This window comes from Mugil cephalus, chromosome 6 (assembly GCF_022458985.1).
Source record: "Mugil cephalus isolate CIBA_MC_2020 chromosome 6, CIBA_Mcephalus_1.1, whole genome shotgun sequence".
NCBI lineage: Eukaryota > Metazoa > Chordata > Actinopteri > Mugiliformes > Mugilidae > Mugil > Mugil cephalus.
Genome location: NC_061775.1, coordinates 2,838,459 through 2,855,301, shown reverse-complemented (window position 1 = coordinate 2,855,301; position 16,843 = coordinate 2,838,459). Strand labels below are relative to the sequence as shown.

General features: G+C 43.1%; 2 protein-coding genes across 2 annotated transcripts in view; one reads left to right on the top strand and one right to left on the bottom strand.

The window, feature by feature from the left end:
- The window catches only part of fbn2b (fibrillin 2b), a 60,063-nt gene extending 46,883 nt beyond the window's left edge, over window positions 1-13,180 (top strand). Inside the window, exons 35-65 of the mRNA XM_047587033.1 lie at window positions 40-162; window positions 512-634; window positions 920-1,081; window positions 1,176-1,244; window positions 1,375-1,500; window positions 1,612-1,737; window positions 1,844-1,993; window positions 2,084-2,155; window positions 2,262-2,387; window positions 3,009-3,134; window positions 3,415-3,540; window positions 3,702-3,818; window positions 4,181-4,309; window positions 4,392-4,511; window positions 4,740-4,865; window positions 4,965-5,117; window positions 5,223-5,288; window positions 5,379-5,504; window positions 5,891-6,010; window positions 6,109-6,231; window positions 6,701-6,832; window positions 6,948-7,073; window positions 7,251-7,457; window positions 7,655-7,780; window positions 7,891-8,013; window positions 8,330-8,446; window positions 8,577-8,705; window positions 9,112-9,231; window positions 9,702-9,933; window positions 10,041-10,194; window positions 10,281-13,180. Of these exons, the coding sequence (XP_047442989.1) occupies window positions 40-162; window positions 512-634; window positions 920-1,081; window positions 1,176-1,244; window positions 1,375-1,500; window positions 1,612-1,737; window positions 1,844-1,993; window positions 2,084-2,155; window positions 2,262-2,387; window positions 3,009-3,134; window positions 3,415-3,540; window positions 3,702-3,818; window positions 4,181-4,309; window positions 4,392-4,511; window positions 4,740-4,865; window positions 4,965-5,117; window positions 5,223-5,288; window positions 5,379-5,504; window positions 5,891-6,010; window positions 6,109-6,231; window positions 6,701-6,832; window positions 6,948-7,073; window positions 7,251-7,457; window positions 7,655-7,780; window positions 7,891-8,013; window positions 8,330-8,446; window positions 8,577-8,705; window positions 9,112-9,231; window positions 9,702-9,933; window positions 10,041-10,194; window positions 10,281-10,658 (4,253 nt within the window). The 3' untranslated portion in view covers window positions 10,659-13,180. The remainder of the gene's footprint in view (window positions 1-39; window positions 163-511; window positions 635-919; window positions 1,082-1,175; window positions 1,245-1,374; window positions 1,501-1,611; window positions 1,738-1,843; window positions 1,994-2,083; window positions 2,156-2,261; window positions 2,388-3,008; window positions 3,135-3,414; window positions 3,541-3,701; window positions 3,819-4,180; window positions 4,310-4,391; window positions 4,512-4,739; window positions 4,866-4,964; window positions 5,118-5,222; window positions 5,289-5,378; window positions 5,505-5,890; window positions 6,011-6,108; window positions 6,232-6,700; window positions 6,833-6,947; window positions 7,074-7,250; window positions 7,458-7,654; window positions 7,781-7,890; window positions 8,014-8,329; window positions 8,447-8,576; window positions 8,706-9,111; window positions 9,232-9,701; window positions 9,934-10,040; window positions 10,195-10,280) is intronic.
- Window positions 13,181-14,546: 1,366 nt separating this feature from the next.
- LOC125009261 (cortexin-1) lies at window positions 14,547-15,325 on the bottom strand. The gene has a single exon (XM_047587034.1). It carries the CDS (start codon window positions 15,276-15,278, stop codon window positions 14,898-14,900), a length of 381 nt encoding a protein of 126 aa, XP_047442990.1. The 5' UTR covers window positions 15,279-15,325; the 3' UTR covers window positions 14,547-14,897.
- Between the last annotated feature and the right edge of the window lie 1,518 nt (window positions 15,326-16,843).

Sequence of the window (16,843 nt, the reverse complement as noted above, 5' to 3'; positions counted from 1 at the left end):
TAACAAACAGTTCCGCTCTCCTATTTGGATTTTCCACAGACATTGATGAATGTAATTTCCAGAACATCTGTGTGTTTGGGACGTGCCAGAACCTTCCAGGGATGTTCCGCTGTGTGTGCGATGACGGTTACGAACTGGACCGTAGTGGAGGAAACTGCACTGGTTAGTGTAGTACTTCAGCAACTGTATCTCTAAAATAAGACACTACAGAGTGCAGCATCTTGTTAGTACTTACTGTATATTTCTTTGGCTAAACCAAAAATTGTTTAGATGATAGTCCAACAGATTATTTGAATAATTTCTAAGTAATGTTATCTGTGTCAGCTACTGTATTTGTTTTAGCTGCAGAATGGAATGGTTTGCCAACTATCTGATATTTTATTTCACATTGTTTCTTAGTCCACATTGTTTTAGTTTGTGGCAAAAGTAAGCTTTTGAGAAATGAAAAGATTTGAGATTTCAACTCAGCAGTGTAAAACCAATCTATAATATGTGTCACTTTACACTGCAGACATCAACGAATGTGCAGACCCTGTGAACTGCATCAATGGAATCTGTGTGAACACACCAGGGAGCTACATGTGTAACTGTCCAGCCGACTTTGAGCTCAACCCCACTGGGGTGGGCTGTGTAGGTGAGTTACACTAACCATTTATATGTATAGTTGGGTGTCATTAAAGGCTGGAGGTAAGGTCTTTTATAGTTAGCCACTATTGTCCCATATAGTACATTTTTACAAGTTCAAAGTGGAAGTCTCCACTCTCTCTCTGGCAAAAAGATAACTGCTGGGTAATGGACTAAAATTTTGTGATTTATGTCTGACTCACTACAACTGAACTGAACATATACTTAATGGTGTGTGGGACAAACAATTGTTTCTTTCATTCTGGACTCACACACCTTTGTATGTCTTTCTCAGACACCCGTGTTGGAAACTGCTTCTTGGACATCCTTGCTCGTGGTGATGGAGGAATCTCCTGCAGTGCAGAGATTGGAGTGGGTGTGACCCGAGCTTCCTGTTGCTGCTCCGAGGGAAGAGCCTGGGGAAACCCGTGTGAACTGTGCCCTGCCGCTAACTCATGTAGGCACCACAGAACCTTGACAAGCCATTTACTTATACTATTGTCTTTTGAAAAGAATAGTCACAGTTATTTACTGCGTGTCTCTGTCTGTAGCGGAATACAAGACTCTCTGTCCAGGAGGAGAAGGGTTCAGGCCCAATCCCATTACTGTCATCCTGGAAGGTAAACTGTCCTGCTGTCAATAACTAGTGTAGCAGCCAAGCACTGCTAACAAAATGCGAAAAATGCCATCTAACAAGATGTCTATAGATTAGCAGCACTGACGAATTTAACAATTTCAATTATTTACTAGATATTGATGAGTGCCAGGAGCTTCCAGGTCTCTGCCAGGGCGGAAACTGCGTTAACACATTTGGCAGCTTCCAGTGTGAGTGTCCAGCAGGCTACTATCTCAATGAACAGACTCGCATCTGTGAAGGTAAGGACAGAAGGGAAAATCACATTGAATTTAGATATTTTTATTTGGATAATTTATTGGGGACATGAGTGCTGCCACTTAATCTTTCCGTTATCATATCTTTATTTGCAGATATTGATGAGTGCACAGCTCACATTGGGATCTGCGGGCCTGGCACTTGCTACAACACTCTGGGCAACTACACGTGTGTGTGTCCTCCTGAATACATGCAAGTTAATGGAGGAAACAACTGCATGGGTGAGTGAAGTAGACATCAGGCACACAGTCATATGTTTTTGTTAATGTCACATTTTAAAGCAAACTTGCAAAATGTTTCACTTGTTCTTTCCTCCCTGCAATGAAGACATGAGGAAGAGTGTGTGTTACCGCAACTTCAACGACACATGTGAGAATGAGCTGTCCTTCAACATGACCAAGAAGATGTGCTGCTGCGCCTACAATGTGGGAAAAGCCTGGAACAAGCCATGCGAGGCCTGTCCTACTCCTGCTACCTGTGAGTTTGCTGAAAATCTCAAAGCTGCTGCTAAAACCTTGCTTTGAATGAATGAATATTCTTTTTTATATATATTTCTCCTGCTTTCAGCTGAGTACCAGATACTGTGTGGTAACCAGGCTCCTGGCTTCATCATTGACATTCACACTGGCAAGCCTATTGGTAAGATTAACTCTGGCAGCCTATCAGAAATCTGACCTTCAAATGAACCATTCAAGCTGAAATGTTTGCAGTTAGCACGATATCATTCTGCTGTGTTTCTTTGTAGATATCGATGAGTGCAGGGAGATCCCTGGAATTTGTGCTAATGGAGTGTGTATCAACCAAATCGGGAGCTTCCGCTGTGAATGTCCAATGGGCTTCAGCTACAACAACATACTACTCATTTGTGAAGGTAAGACTCAGGCTTTACTTAGTTTTATGGTTTTGTTCCTCTGTGACTCATTCCACGACGGCAACTACATTGATGAGTACCACTCCAGTACAACAAAATCACAATTTTTTTCTTTTATCTGTTGCCTTTGCACGTATATACGCGCACACACACACACACACACACACACACAAATACATACACATTCAAACATTTTTACCTCATAACTCTGTCTCCTCACTGAGCTGCTGAGTCACTGCATGCTAATATACTACTACACTAAATTATGCACTTAGAAGCATGCACATACACTATCAAAGAACAGTACAGACTCACACAGTGACATTCACTGTCTGGCCAAGAGACACTTTTACAATCGGTCCACTCAGTGGAGTTAATGCTGCCTTCACCAACGTGAATTACGTCCTTGCAAAGACAAGTATAGTAGCTCTGACTGGGATCCCCTGCCAGAAGCATCAATCATCCAAAACCTGCCAGCGACTGTCTGAACTCTACCAGAGCCAAACTGGCCATGTAGTGTTTTCTGTCCTGCTGTCCACAAGCTGACAGCCTAGTCTGACGAGGCAGTTACAGAGCCTACAATTGATGTCCACTGTTTCTCTCTTTCTTTCCCGGGTGCAGATATTGATGAGTGCAGCAGTGGGGACAACCTGTGCCAACGCAATGCCAACTGTATCAATATTCCAGGCAGCTACCGCTGCGAGTGCTCGCCAGGCTTCAAACTCTCTCCCAGCGGGGCCTGTGTGGGTGAGTGCAGCCTGTCTGACAGGCCTTCACTGGGGTTTCCTGTCATAAAAGACCAAGGGGGAGGACAGATAAGGAAAGTGTTATAATTTGCATTTGCAGTACTCAGCAATAGAATTCTGCAGACGGATGATAATTTACTCTTCCGCTTTTCACTCAAGACTAGATCATTTATTGGCTTGTTTGACTTTATTCTGTTATACACAACCTATACATTACGAGCGTTAGTATCGGTCCTACTCTATATTATGTTAACATGTTTTTTCCTGTTGCTTCTTCACAGATCGCAATGAGTGCCAGGAGATTCCTAATGTGTGCAGCCATGGGGAGTGTATTGACACACAGGGCAGCTACCGCTGTCTCTGCCACAATGGCTTCAAAGCTACAGCTGATCAGACTATGTGCATGGGTGAGGAGTCCAATCTGAAAGTATACTAAAAATACACAGCATTATTTTGTGTAATCCTGCAAAATGGGACAAATGTAGCCACAGACTATGTTTTGTATTGTTTTGTATTTGAAGTATGTTTGATGTTTTTACCCACTTGTGTTATTTTGTGTGTCTTTTAGACATTGATGAGTGTGACAGGCAGCCATGTGGTAACGGTACCTGTAAAAACACAGTGGGATCCTACAACTGTCTCTGCTTCCCCGGCTTTGAGCTCACACACAACAATGACTGCATGGGTATGAATCATTTACTGTTCTGCTCCACAAAGGTCATTAGTTAGCATATATCACTTTCTTTTAAAGGTCAAAGCCTTGACAAGGGTTTAGTCAGCATATTATTAAAGATTAAGTCTTTACATTTCAATAAATGCTGACCTTCTCTGCTGTTGTGTTACATTTGCACGGATATGAGATGAGATTTAGATATACAGTTTGTGTTTTTAACGTTGTGTTTAGTGTGGAAATATATCAGACTACTTTGAATTTGAATATTACTCAAGGTGTCAAGGTAACGCAATATCTTCCTTTTCATTTTCTGTAAGTGTACCTAAAATCAAAGGAATGACTGCTGGGTCCCTAACTTAACATATATCTTACAGACATAGATGAGTGCAGCGCCCTCCAGGGTCAAGTGTGCAGAAATGGACAGTGTATTAATGGACTTGGCTCCTTCCAGTGTCTCTGCCATGAGGGTTATGAGAATACGCCTGATGGGAAGAACTGTGTTGGTGAGTCACTAGATATGTATGGCCTTGACATACAGAGTCATAAAGTTACAGGACGTTATTATAATATCCCGTTTTTCCACAGATATCAATGAGTGTGTGAGTCTGCCTGGCACTTGCTCTCCGGGAACTTGTCAGAATCTGGATGGGTCCTTCAGATGTATCTGCCCTCCAGGCTACGAGGTGCAAAATGACCAGTGTATAGGTAAGACACACACGTATAAAGTGATAGACACACTTCAGTACGCACTACACGTTCCACACATATTCACAACAGCTTGTTCAAATAGCCACGAGCCTGGACAAACATCTGCAGTTTAACATCAGGGAGTCAAACACATTAGTACTCAGACCATCTGCTCTAATATGCAGTACATGCTCCAGTATTTCCATTTTCCCTCATCTTCCCTGTCTTCTTGCGCTCCCTTCCCAGATATCAACGAGTGTGATGTGGAGTCCAGCATCTGCCAGTTTGGCACCTGCACCAACACCCCTGGCAGCTTCCAGTGCTCATGCCAGCCGGGCTTCGTGCTCTCTGACAACAAACGGCGGTGCTATGGTGAGAGGAAACCGTCAAGATCACATGTTTACATCACTGAAAGCCTCACTCTTGACAGAAAAGCTCCGGAATAATCATACTTGAATTTCCTTTTCACAGATACCAGGGAGAGCTTCTGTTTCACCAAGTTTGAGGCAGGTAAGTGCTCTGTCCCCAAGGCCTTCAACACCACCAAGGCCAAGTGTTGCTGCAGCAAGATGGCCGGAGAAGGATGGGGGCTGCCCTGTGAGCTGTGTCCACGAGAAAGCGATGGTGTGTATCACAGACACACATGTGTATTTGTAAGACAGAAACACACACATATAGTGAGAATTGCAAAAACATAAAACTGACATTTTTTTTTTGTTGTGTCTCCAGCTGGTTTTGATACTCTGTGTCCCTACGGCCACGGAGCCCTGCCTGGACCTGGTGATGCTCGGGAAGGTGACCGCTTCATCACTTTGATTCCTTAGAAATGGAAATTATGGCTGGGTTTTGGGTGTATTGTTAAACCATGCTAATGATCTTTTGTAGATATGAATGAATGTCTGGATAACCCAGGCATCTGCCAGAATGGTATCTGCATCAATACAGACGGTTCCTTCCGCTGTGAATGTCCCTTTGGATACAACCTGGATTACACCGGAGTCAACTGTGTTGGTGAGATAGTTAATGCAGTTAAACTAAACAATGACTATTATGTAATTCATGCTTTGTTTCCAAACTAATGTGACATATCACTTTTATTGCTCATTGGTCATTGATCAATTATTATGAAACAGCTGAGCAGACCATGAAATATCAACAGCTTCGTTTTAGGAACTCTGACTGCCAGGATATTTGTTGCTGTGTCGCAGAAAATCAATATTAACATCCTAGTCTGTTTTTTGTAGAGCCATGCTTTGGCTTATTTCCCGCAGTATAGTCTGACCTTTTTTTTGGGTTTAACTTCTAATAAAAGCTTTTAAATTCTAGGTACAGTATAAATGTTTTATTGACTTTAATTGCGTCTTCTTTTTTTATCCCCTGCTCTCTGGCTGCTCCAGACACTGATGAGTGCTCGATAGGAAACCCTTGTGGAAATGGAACCTGCACCAATGTCGTGGGAGGCTTTGAGTGTTCTTGCCAGGAGGGTTTTGAACCAGGATCGATGATGACTTGTGAAGGTTAGTCGTAGAAGCAATATGTCCTTGTACAGTTCCACTTATCATCAGAATAATGTGTCAGCCAATTAAAACACCCTTCCCTCTCTTCTTGTCTCAAGACATCAACGAGTGCTCCCAGAATCCTCTGCTTTGTGCCTTCCGTTGTGTCAACACGTTTGGCTCCTACGAGTGTATGTGTCCAGCTGGTTATGTGCTACGAGACGACCAGCGCATGTGCAGAGGTGAGAGGGTCACTTTAGTTTTTATTGAGAATTTTTCTTTTAAATAAGGGCAAAATCAGCATAAAAATCGGTAAATACAAGAGCAAGTACAAACACAAGAGAGTTACAGCCTTGGCACAGCCTTGTCTTTATCGCTGTTCGGTCTTGAATATCGTCCATTTCATCCATTTATCTTCGAGCTGAGCTTCCTGTAGGCTTTTGTGTAGATGTCTTCCTTTCCTCTTTCCTCATTTCCTAGTAATAGCTTTTTTGCCTAGTATCTGTCCCTTGATTGTGTATTTTCTTCACATAAGTTAAATACGTAGATATAGTACTGTACAAGTACTGTACAGGACACTGGGATCTTATAACTGAGTATTTTCAATAGCTAATCATATAACACTTTTATCCCTTTAGCATCTGTCATCTGTCTTACTAGTGCTTTAGCTGGTTTTGTAACCTAAAAGTCATCTGTCATTGCAACTCATAGACCAGGATGAGTGCTCAGAAGGACTGGATGACTGTGACTCCAAGGGCATGACCTGTAAGAACCTGATTGGTACCTTCATGTGTATCTGTCCTCTTGGCATGCAGCGCCGACCAGATGGAGAGGGATGTATGGGTGAGTAAAAAAAAGACAGAGAGAAGTAATCTCACACACATGTGAAGTATGTAACTGGATTTACTCTCCTCTTCTCTCTTCTCATCCTGCCATCCTTTGCTGTGTACACTGGCAGATCTGAATGAGTGCCGTGCCAAGCCTGGCATCTGTAAGAACGGCCGCTGCGTCAACACAGTGGGAAGCTACCGCTGTGAGTGCAATGACGGTTTTGAGCCGAGCTCCACTGGAACTGAATGCATTGGTAAGATCTCTACTAATAAAGAACCTGCTGAAGATGCCATAATTAAAACTGTCCTCTTGTTGTAAATTCAGTTGAGGAACTACACGCACCTGCCTGTCCAGAAGCACAAAGACTCAAAAAGTCAATTTGTTTAATGTCATTTCTAACTCCAGACACTCCTGTCATCTTTTCATTCAGACAACAGAAAGGGCTACTGTTTCACAGAGGTTCTGCAGACTATGTGCCAGCAGTCATCCACCAACAGGAACAGTGTGACCAAGTCTGAGTGCTGCTGTAACACGGGTCGAGGCTGGGGCTCACAGTGTGAGCTCTGCCCACTGCCTGGCACCGTACAGTACAAGAGGATGTGTCCACTGGGACCTGGCTACACCACAGATGGCAGAGGTGAGATACACCAAGTCATGTAAACAATATCACTTCAACTTTTTTAATGGAATAATCAGAGTTAGTTACAATAGCTAAACAAATAGAATTGTAATTTGTGAGTTAAATAAAGCTTTGAGAAACAGAGCAGTCACATAGAGATTCTGTGAACATATGTTTAATCCAGATCACCTTCTAACTTGTCTCTGTTTTCCCAGACATAAATGAGTGCCAGGTGATGCCAGATCTGTGCCGCAATGGCCAGTGTATTAACACCATCGGATCTTTCCGCTGTCACTGTAATGTGGGATACAAAACTGACTTCACAGCAACCTCCTGCGTCGGTACGGCCCAGTGATGTTGAATATTGCAAAAAGTTTAAGACTTCCAGCAATTTACACGTTCTGCATTTCTCACATTTGTTGTTTTTTGTCTCCCTTCGTGCATATTTCAGATATGGATGAATGCAGTCTGTCTCCCAAACCCTGTAACTTCCTGTGTAAAAATACAGAAGGCAGCTACCTCTGCTCCTGCCCCAGAGGATACACCCTGCAGCCAGATGGCAAGACTTGCAAAGGTTCATGGACTCTTCATCTTTTTTTATCTGTGCATAAATTATAACTTAACGTTTGTGGCTTCTTCGAAGCCTCATAAAAACACAAGGTGCTACTCGATCGCCTTGGTTATAATCAGCTGTCTTAGTAATCTCATTCTTTTCACCAGTCTGTGTTCTGTATATTGCTCCACTAAGTGGATAATGCTAATTATCAATATTTTAAATGAAATATTGCTCTAATATCATGTTTAACAACCAGCGTTATGACTTTGAGGCTTCATCCCTCTATGTGATTTGGTTTTCATGGTACCTCTGCGCTTTCCTCTCTCCCACCAAGATCTGGATGAGTGTTCAACAAAACAGCATAACTGCCAGTTCCTCTGCGTCAACACCATTGGAGGCTTCACATGCAAGTGTCCCTCTGGTTTCACCCAGCACCAGACCGCCTGCATTGGTTAGTATAAGAACTTCGGAGCTTCCCTCCTAGATGTAAACAAAGAGACAATTAATTAAATGTGATACACACACTGTTTATATAAAATTCTCATCTCAAAATGAGTTTAATCTTTGTCATTTCTCTGTAGACAACAATGAGTGTACGGGTCAGAGCAGTGTGTGTGGTTCCCAGGCCTCTTGTATCAACACACCCGGTAGCTTCAACTGTGAATGCTCTAAAGGTTTCTCATTGGACACCACAGGCTTGGAGTGTGAGGGTGAGTAAACACGATTTCAGGAGTTAAAAGATTACCTGAAGAAGCCTGATCGTGTAACACTTTAAACACCCACAGTGAAATCTTAAAATCCATTCTAAAGCTGACTTGCAAACAGGGGAGACTAACAAGAGTTTGAGCAACGCGGCCTCTTATGCTGGAGCAAGTTAAAGCTGAGCAGCGGCATTGTCCGAAGCTTGTGGACGTTTCTTTTAGTGGTAACAAAGTAATAGTTGAGTCCTAATGTAATAAACACATTTTCTAAGTCTGAGAGTGACGACAAAGGGTTTTCCATTCCCAGACATTCTCAGGTCATTAGAAAGGGGGACCATTAATTGTGGTTGCCCTGAGTGGCACTAGGTGTCACTTTTAATAATAGGAATTTTTTATTTTTTTTTATTTTCCTCAGATGTTGATGAATGTAGCAGTAACCACCGCTGTCAGCACGGCTGTCAGAACATGCTGGGAGGTTACCGCTGTGGCTGTCCTCAGGGCTATGTGCAGCACTACCAGTGGAACCAGTGTGTGGGTGAGTAACTGTGACTCAGACTGTGACTTTTATGTTGTGACTAATAAGAACAGAGCCACGAGTGGGAGTACTACAAGTACTATGTAAGAGCCAGGATATGAAGTCAATTCCCAAGCTTATTAAAAGCACAGTTCCTACTCAGTATATTACGAATCTGATCGTTTTTTTATTTCCAGAATTACTATTCCCTAATATATCTCTATCACTATTTGCCTGAAAAGCCAGTTTAAACATTACTGTGTGGAAATTCACTGTAGTACAAGATATTTCTGTACATTTTGCATTTTGTTATTCATCAATATTTTATCATACGTACAGCTGTGCATTATAAAAGATAGATGTCAGGATGAAAATATCATTTAAGATGTAAATATACATTTGTTATAGAAAGAATAGACATGTCTTTTTCCTTATGCCTAAGTTTTCCATCATACAAACCTCTCTCATTCCTCTCCTTCCTTTTCCCCCAGATGAAAACGAGTGTCAGGCGGGCACCGTTTGTGGCTCTGCGTCCTGCTACAACACACTGGGCAGCTTCAAGTGCGTGTGTCCCTCTGGTTTTGACTTTGAGCAGACAGCTGGTGGCTGCCAAGATGTGAATGAATGCAGCACAAGCTCAAACCCCTGCATCTACGGCTGCTCCAACACCGACGGAGGCTACCTGTGTGGCTGTCCCGGAGGCTTCTACAGAGCAGGGCAGGGGTGAGGGAGCGCAGAGTAGAGATTTCATTCAGCAGATTCTATTTTTAAATAAATGTTGCATCTTATCACGGGAGAACTGAACATTCTGGTTGTGTGTTTGTTTCCAGTCACTGTCTGTCAGGTTCAGGTTTCCCAAGCCAGTTTGTGGAGGGTGAAGACGAAGACAGTTTGTCTCCTGAGGCCTGCTATGAGTGTAAGATCAATGGAGGAGGAAAGAACGGACGGCACAGACGTAACGCTGACGAAAATGATCTCAACCAGGTACAACTGTTAACAAAATTGACTCTCAGTTGCTATTCACAGTCAGTGTCAGGGTCTGAACTGGTCGTCCATTTTCCTTCCTACAGGAACCAACAGTGAGCATGGCCAGTGTGGACACCCAGGCCTCCCTCCCCATGAATATCTCTCTGGCCTCGCTGCTCAACAAAGAGCCTCTGCTAGAGCTTCGGCCCGCCCTGCAGCCCCTGGAGCACCATGTACGCTACGTCATAACCCACGGCAACGCTAATGAACACTTCCGCCTGCTGGAACGCCGTGACGGGAAGAGCGTGCTCCGGCTTGGCAAGAGACCACCTCCACCGGGATCCTACCGGCTGGAGATTGCCAGCCTGCGGCTCTTTGGGCCCCGGAAACTACACCACCTGGAGGAGCAGCATGACAGTGACTACCTACAAGGGGAAATAGGAGACGCCCTACGCATCAAGCTTCACATCCACCTGCACTGAGCTCAGAGTGCTCTGATCCTGCTCTGGACTGGTTCCTAAAGCCTTTGAGTTTTAATCTTTTATCCAGTAACCCCTCCCCCCCGCAGGACCATCACACTACAGGGGGTAATCAAGGGCTATGAAAGACTGAGTCAAACAGCCCAACTCTACCACCACTTTGTTACTGTTCACATTATTATATGTTCATGTTTTGTGTGTTTTGTGTTTTTCTTTTAACCTTGACTCTTGCAGCCCCTCCACTCCTAAATGACCCAGCACTCAATCTCCACTGAGAGAGACAGTGGACGAGATGGCAGAGAGGCGCCTTTGTGCTTGGACCACAGCCACCTCACATCACAAAAACTAGCAGACAGAAGGCTCACAAGTCCATGAAGCACTTTTGTATTAAACAATGCATTACACCAAGTAGAGAGTGCTGAGAGTGGCCCAGGCTGTTACAATGCAACATGTATGGTGGCATTTAAATCACAGGGCAGCATCTAAAATTGTCTTTTTGTTTAGAAGCATAAATATTAAGGCTCAAGATAAGAGGTTGAGTGCTGTCACAGTGGTCTAAGGACTCTCTCACCTCTCTGTGATCTTAGTAGAAATCACAACACTGGGGATCAAGGTTTGTCACATTTGCCCCTCACAGTATTGTAGTATTGTCATTTAATGTATTTGTGCTGCTTGAAAAATGTTAACACGAAGGACTGCAACATTTACACAACATTTCAGGTTCTTTAGTCCAGAGCCCTCTTTTTTTTTTTTTTTTTTTTTTGTAGCTGGATATCAAACAATTTTCAGATAAGAAAACACCGAGCTGTGTTGTACTCCGATGTGACTGATTCTCGTCCTGCACCTGTGGGCAGCAGCCAGCAGGGATTAGCAAGCTTACGTGTGTGTACTGTCATGTTTGGTTACCTCAGTACAGTCAGCATCACAGCACGGCATCCACACCCTGACGCTCTGCTGTGATGCTGACTTTAAAACAAAAGAGGGTGCTAGTGTGCCTCAGCATCCATCACGAGCAGGGAACTGACCAGTTAGTAGACCTTAAAGAAGATAGATCAGGTCAAGTTTGTCCTTTGTCTTTTAAGGGGTTATGACTTCAGGTGCACTGATTCTGGACCTGAGAGCCAGCTTTTTCATTAAGTCTAAAATCATCCTCCTTTATCGGGGATCGACAGCTTGTAGCTTCTCGTAGTTCCCATCTCTTCCACATAAATGCTGACAGCCGGCGTCGTGTGGCTGATATCTGAAGTGACATTAAGCTGACTTTATCTGACTTCTTTGACTTTACTGCAAGCTCGATGTCTGAAGGCTGAGCCGCGTTTACAACACACAGAGACACTCAGCTGAATACAGCAGCTGTCTCAAAGGTACATGACACGTTAAGCTGGAACTAGAGGTAGTCCTTTACAGAGTAAGGTCACCCACAGGTGAACATGAAACCTCACTGAAAAACAAACAGTATCCACCAGGTCATTTCCTATGATATTTTTTCTCTCAAAGAGGAAAAAAGGTGCTACATTATACCATCTCTTAACGCTGTACAAAGAAGTGCAGTCTTGAATCTGCGTTACAAAAGTGATTTTTTTTTTTTGCTAGGTTTTATTGTTGTTGTGTAAGTCTGTCTTTTGTATTGTCTCAGTGCTGAAAAACCAATATTATCAAACTTGCTTCTTGAAAATTAAATTGTATATTTTTAAGTGAAATGTAGATTTTTTTTCTTTTTTTTATGTCAAGGCTGCCAAAACAAATTTTTCACAGTAAAATCCAAGATTGAAGGCTTTAAGTGCTGTTGTCTTTGTTTGGAAAAGAAACCAAAAAATTGATCACTGACTGATGTTTTAAGCCACTGTTCATCACTCAAACCAGCCATGAGCAATTAAAACACGTCAGACTTTAAGACTACCAACATTCCCTCTGTCTGTTACCTAACACATGGGGAGGCTTACACTGTCTGTACTATGCCATAAGGATCAATGGTGCTAGGTGATAATCTTTCTTTGAACATTCAAGGTTGCTGCACTGTCCCACAGCCTAGACAATGTTTATAATACATAACCATTTTCTAACCTGGGAACCTTTGTATACTTTGTATCTTTATTGTCAGTTTGTAATTTTTCTTGTATTTGCCACTATTTTTTTAATAATGCAGCGCGTTGCGTGTGATTACTGTATCTCAGCTTCAGTGTCAAACTTGAATACTGTCATGATCATCTGCCTGCATAGAAGTATTGCGTACTTTATGATTCAAAAAAAACAAAGACCTTGAAGTTTCAGTTGTTTATGATGAGCCTGTTGATGCCAGAGTTTAACTGAAAGCTGATGTGACAATCATCCGGCCACAGCTTTATCAGCTAGCTGCCGATCAGTAAAGAAATCATCCTTAATGATCGTCATCTTTATGTAAAGATGAAAACCAAAGATTTATGACACCAAATGGCAGTCTGTAAAATTAGAGTGATTCACTTAATAATGTAAACTTTTGTCCAATTACATAAATGGCAATAAAGTATTGTGGGTTATATTTTTAAGTTTTGTGTTGTTGTTTTTCCACCCTTGTAGGCTTCTGTGTGTCCAAAGTTGATAAAAGCTACACGGAGAGACTGTAGTAGCAGTTCTTTTTATTTAATTTCCAACATGAATAATGTGGATGCTCCAGTCCGGCTCTTCGGGCCCCAGGAGCTATCAGTGGAAATTAGAGATGAGTAATTAAGGAACAAAACCGTATTATTTTCACTGTTTCAACCCAGTGTATCAAAACCAAAGCAGATAATCAGAAAAATATGTGATTACAAAACACAAAAAAGGCAAAGTCGTTTGCTTTGCCGCCTTCTAAGACCAGGCTGCATGACTACCTCAAAAAACCACACTCCTAAAGTTTGATACAATACGAGGAAGAGACAAAAAGATAGCAAAAAGAGGACTCCAAAACTTGAGCCGAGAATAGAAAAATAAAGCTTTCTTCAGCCTAAAGGTTGTTGTTTGCTTCATCACCACACTTGGCAGGCTGACTAGAGCAAAGGACAAACCAGTCAATGTGAACTCTATTTGCAGTAAGAAGGGATAATATAGTTTCAGTATGGCTTCTCAGTTATAGACACAGTAACACACAAAACATACACAGAGCAACATTTCATGGAGACACAAACTACCTGGTTAGCTGTTAAAAAGCATCTGCAGTGGTGCTTGAGGTTCAGTGTCCAAAATCAGAATCAGCACAAAAAAGCGTTTGTGCTCCTTGGTCAGCACTTAAAACTCGGATGCTTTATAATAGACCATGGTTCATTAAAGGGGCATCTGCTTATGTGTAAACTCCATTTTGGTTCCGTGTTATGCACAAGGGGTGTTCTGAAAATGTGTAGCTTTGAGGATAAAGAGGGATTACTCCGCAAATCAAGTTGTGTTTAGCACTTGTCAAGCCCTGGAGTTTGGAAACCTAGCCCTAAAGTAATATGATGTTGTGGTAGCATGTTTGACTCTTACTGTAGGTCAGGTTAAGGCAGCTGTGCAGCTCTTTATTTCTGTCTTGATTATTTCTGGTACAAAACTGGGCTTTGACTGGGTGAGTGTTCAGGTTGCAGGGTGAGCCATTTGTTGAACCCCCCATAACAATCTTCCATGGTAATGCCATAGTCTCTAAATACGTCATGACAGCTTCTAAAAGTGAAGCCAAGCATGAGGAGCGCCCCCTACTGGCTTCCTGCAGTATCATGTCATAAGCTCCACCTCCTCCATGTTAATAGATGGGACTTGAACACTTAAGTATACATCAAATATATATATTTTCTTTTCAAGAATGGTTTCTGTCATTTTAGGTAGTTAATAGAATACTGATATATGTTCAAGTGTCCATTTAACCACGAAGTTTCCCTTTAGTTAGTTATTTGACTCTTTAGAAACAGGATGTGACATCTGCTTTGTGAAGCGGAAAGTAAGAAAAAAAAATTGTAATAAGTTCAATGTATAATTCAAACTTTTTTTTGTAATTTGCAGAGGTAGAGCAGAGCACAGTATTAATTAAACACAAACGCCAGCAAATCTGCCAGAAGTGTGGGCAAGTCATTGATAGCATGGCTCCACTTTTGGACAGTACTGCGCAGTCTCTGGCGCTGCCTGTATCCCTGGAATTCTAGCAGCAGTTTGACCAATGGGAGGAAGTGGAGAGGCAATTTTTTTCTACAGTCTACGGTCCATGCTGTCTGTGTGCGATTAGATTTTTCCCTGCCCACACCAAAGGTATACTTCATCCTAAACCAGAGCATAATCAAACTGACCCCTCTCCAGCCCCTCCTTATGGTCAGTCCAGGATGACGCAGGCATACGGCTGTAGGGGTCCAGCAGGATCCTGAAGCATCTGACCAGCAGGAAGATCAGAAACAGCATGAGGAGGCCTACAAAGGCCAAGGCGGTACGTTGCTCATTGTCCGCACCCACTAAGGTCAGAGGGGGGCTGCTGCTGCCACCCCCAGGAATTCCAGGGAGAGAGGAGCTAGCCGGGGACAGCAGCAACTCATAGTCAAGTGTGGGCACATCATTCATCCTCCAAGGGGCCCGAAGACAGGGCTTGCACGCTAACTGGATGCCTGGTGTGTTGGGTGTAGGCGCGGAGAAAGAAGGGAAGGTGTTCATGAGGGGCGATGCTAAGGGAGAAGTCAAACTGGAGACGTCAACTGGCAACTTTTATGTAGCAGACCCTGATAGCAATAGTTGGGTGACAGGTGAGTGGCGTTAACAAGAAGTGACGTAGCCTAAGTTAGCAGGCAAGCACATATAAAGTTTTCAAAGTTCAGAGAAGCTGATGTGTATTCTGATCATGGCAGGTGTTGAACGTGCCTCTAGTGGCCAGTTTATTTTGTCAAATCTGGGTCAGTCGACGTGACATGACCTAGACAGGCATGGCCCTAATCTGCTCTGACAATGTGACAGGCCCACGCATATACTCACACACCAACACTTTTCAATTAATATGGACTACTTTTCTGTGTCACACATTTGAGGTAGTGACTAAAAAGCCTAATGACGCTTGGTGGCTCTCTTATTTGAGTGGCCGACCCTGGGGCGGTAATTCTTTTATAGCGTATTTATTATCAGAGCCACGGTGCCACATCAGTTCTGATTCTCACACTCAGTCAGAGCAGACAGGACGTGACATTGCCTCCTGCTAATGCAAGCACAAACCGTCTCTGGTTGCTATCAAGGTCAGCACTCTCCCAGGGAGTTCACAGTGTGCAGACACACTTCTAACACCCAGTTAGGCTCAGCTGCTTAAGTGTATGTCTGTGTGTGTACATGTGTTTGTGTGTGGGTGCTTAGATCAGGAGGTCAGGCCCTGAATATGAAAACAGTGCGTAACTTTATCTGATGCTGTCTGCTAAATGAAAAGTTTTCCCTCGTCTGGGTAGTTGGAGCGTAATAAGTGGGTCAGGCTGTCAGTCCCTTCCACCTTTTCCCTCCAGGACGATAGATTGAAAATTTGCCTCCCTTGACAAACAGAGTAGCAACAAGTGGTAGAAAAGGTTGTGAGGAGCTCTGAGTTTGTTTATCGGGTGCGCTGAAGTGTCAATCACAAATCAAATATGGCCTTATTTGTAGGCAGAATCCATTCATTGCGTTTCTCCAGCAATCTTCAGCAGAGACCAAATGCGACCAGGGTTCATCAGATGTTCCTGGTTAGGCAGAGCACCACTCCCCACCTAAAAGAAACAGAGACACCCATTAAAAAAAGGCCCCAAGCTTCACTAATAAAGCGATAATTAGGACATTTTATATAACAGTACATACCATCATACAGTGATTCTTACGACCTTCCACTCAATAAGTAAGGGTGACATTAGGCATCTGCGGGGAGAACACAGCGCTCTGATGGCATGTAATGACACCCAATTAGTAAGCTGATTATGGCGGCATTATGGTCACATTAGCAGTAATGAATGCATGATTCTAAACACATTATCTCACCCTCCATTTGTCAGTGCACTGTTACAGTGAGCCATTTGTTCACTTGCTGACCCCCTTCATTTGTTTGCTCACATGATGGAGGGAAAGACAAAGTGTGGCGGAGCCTCATTAATAATCCAAAATCACATCTCGTGTGGCGGCACAAGTTTCAAATCTTAGAGGACACGCGATACGTAAACCATTTTTACCTACTCATGCACCTGAACGGAGTGGTGACTGGGCTATTAGACCTAGTG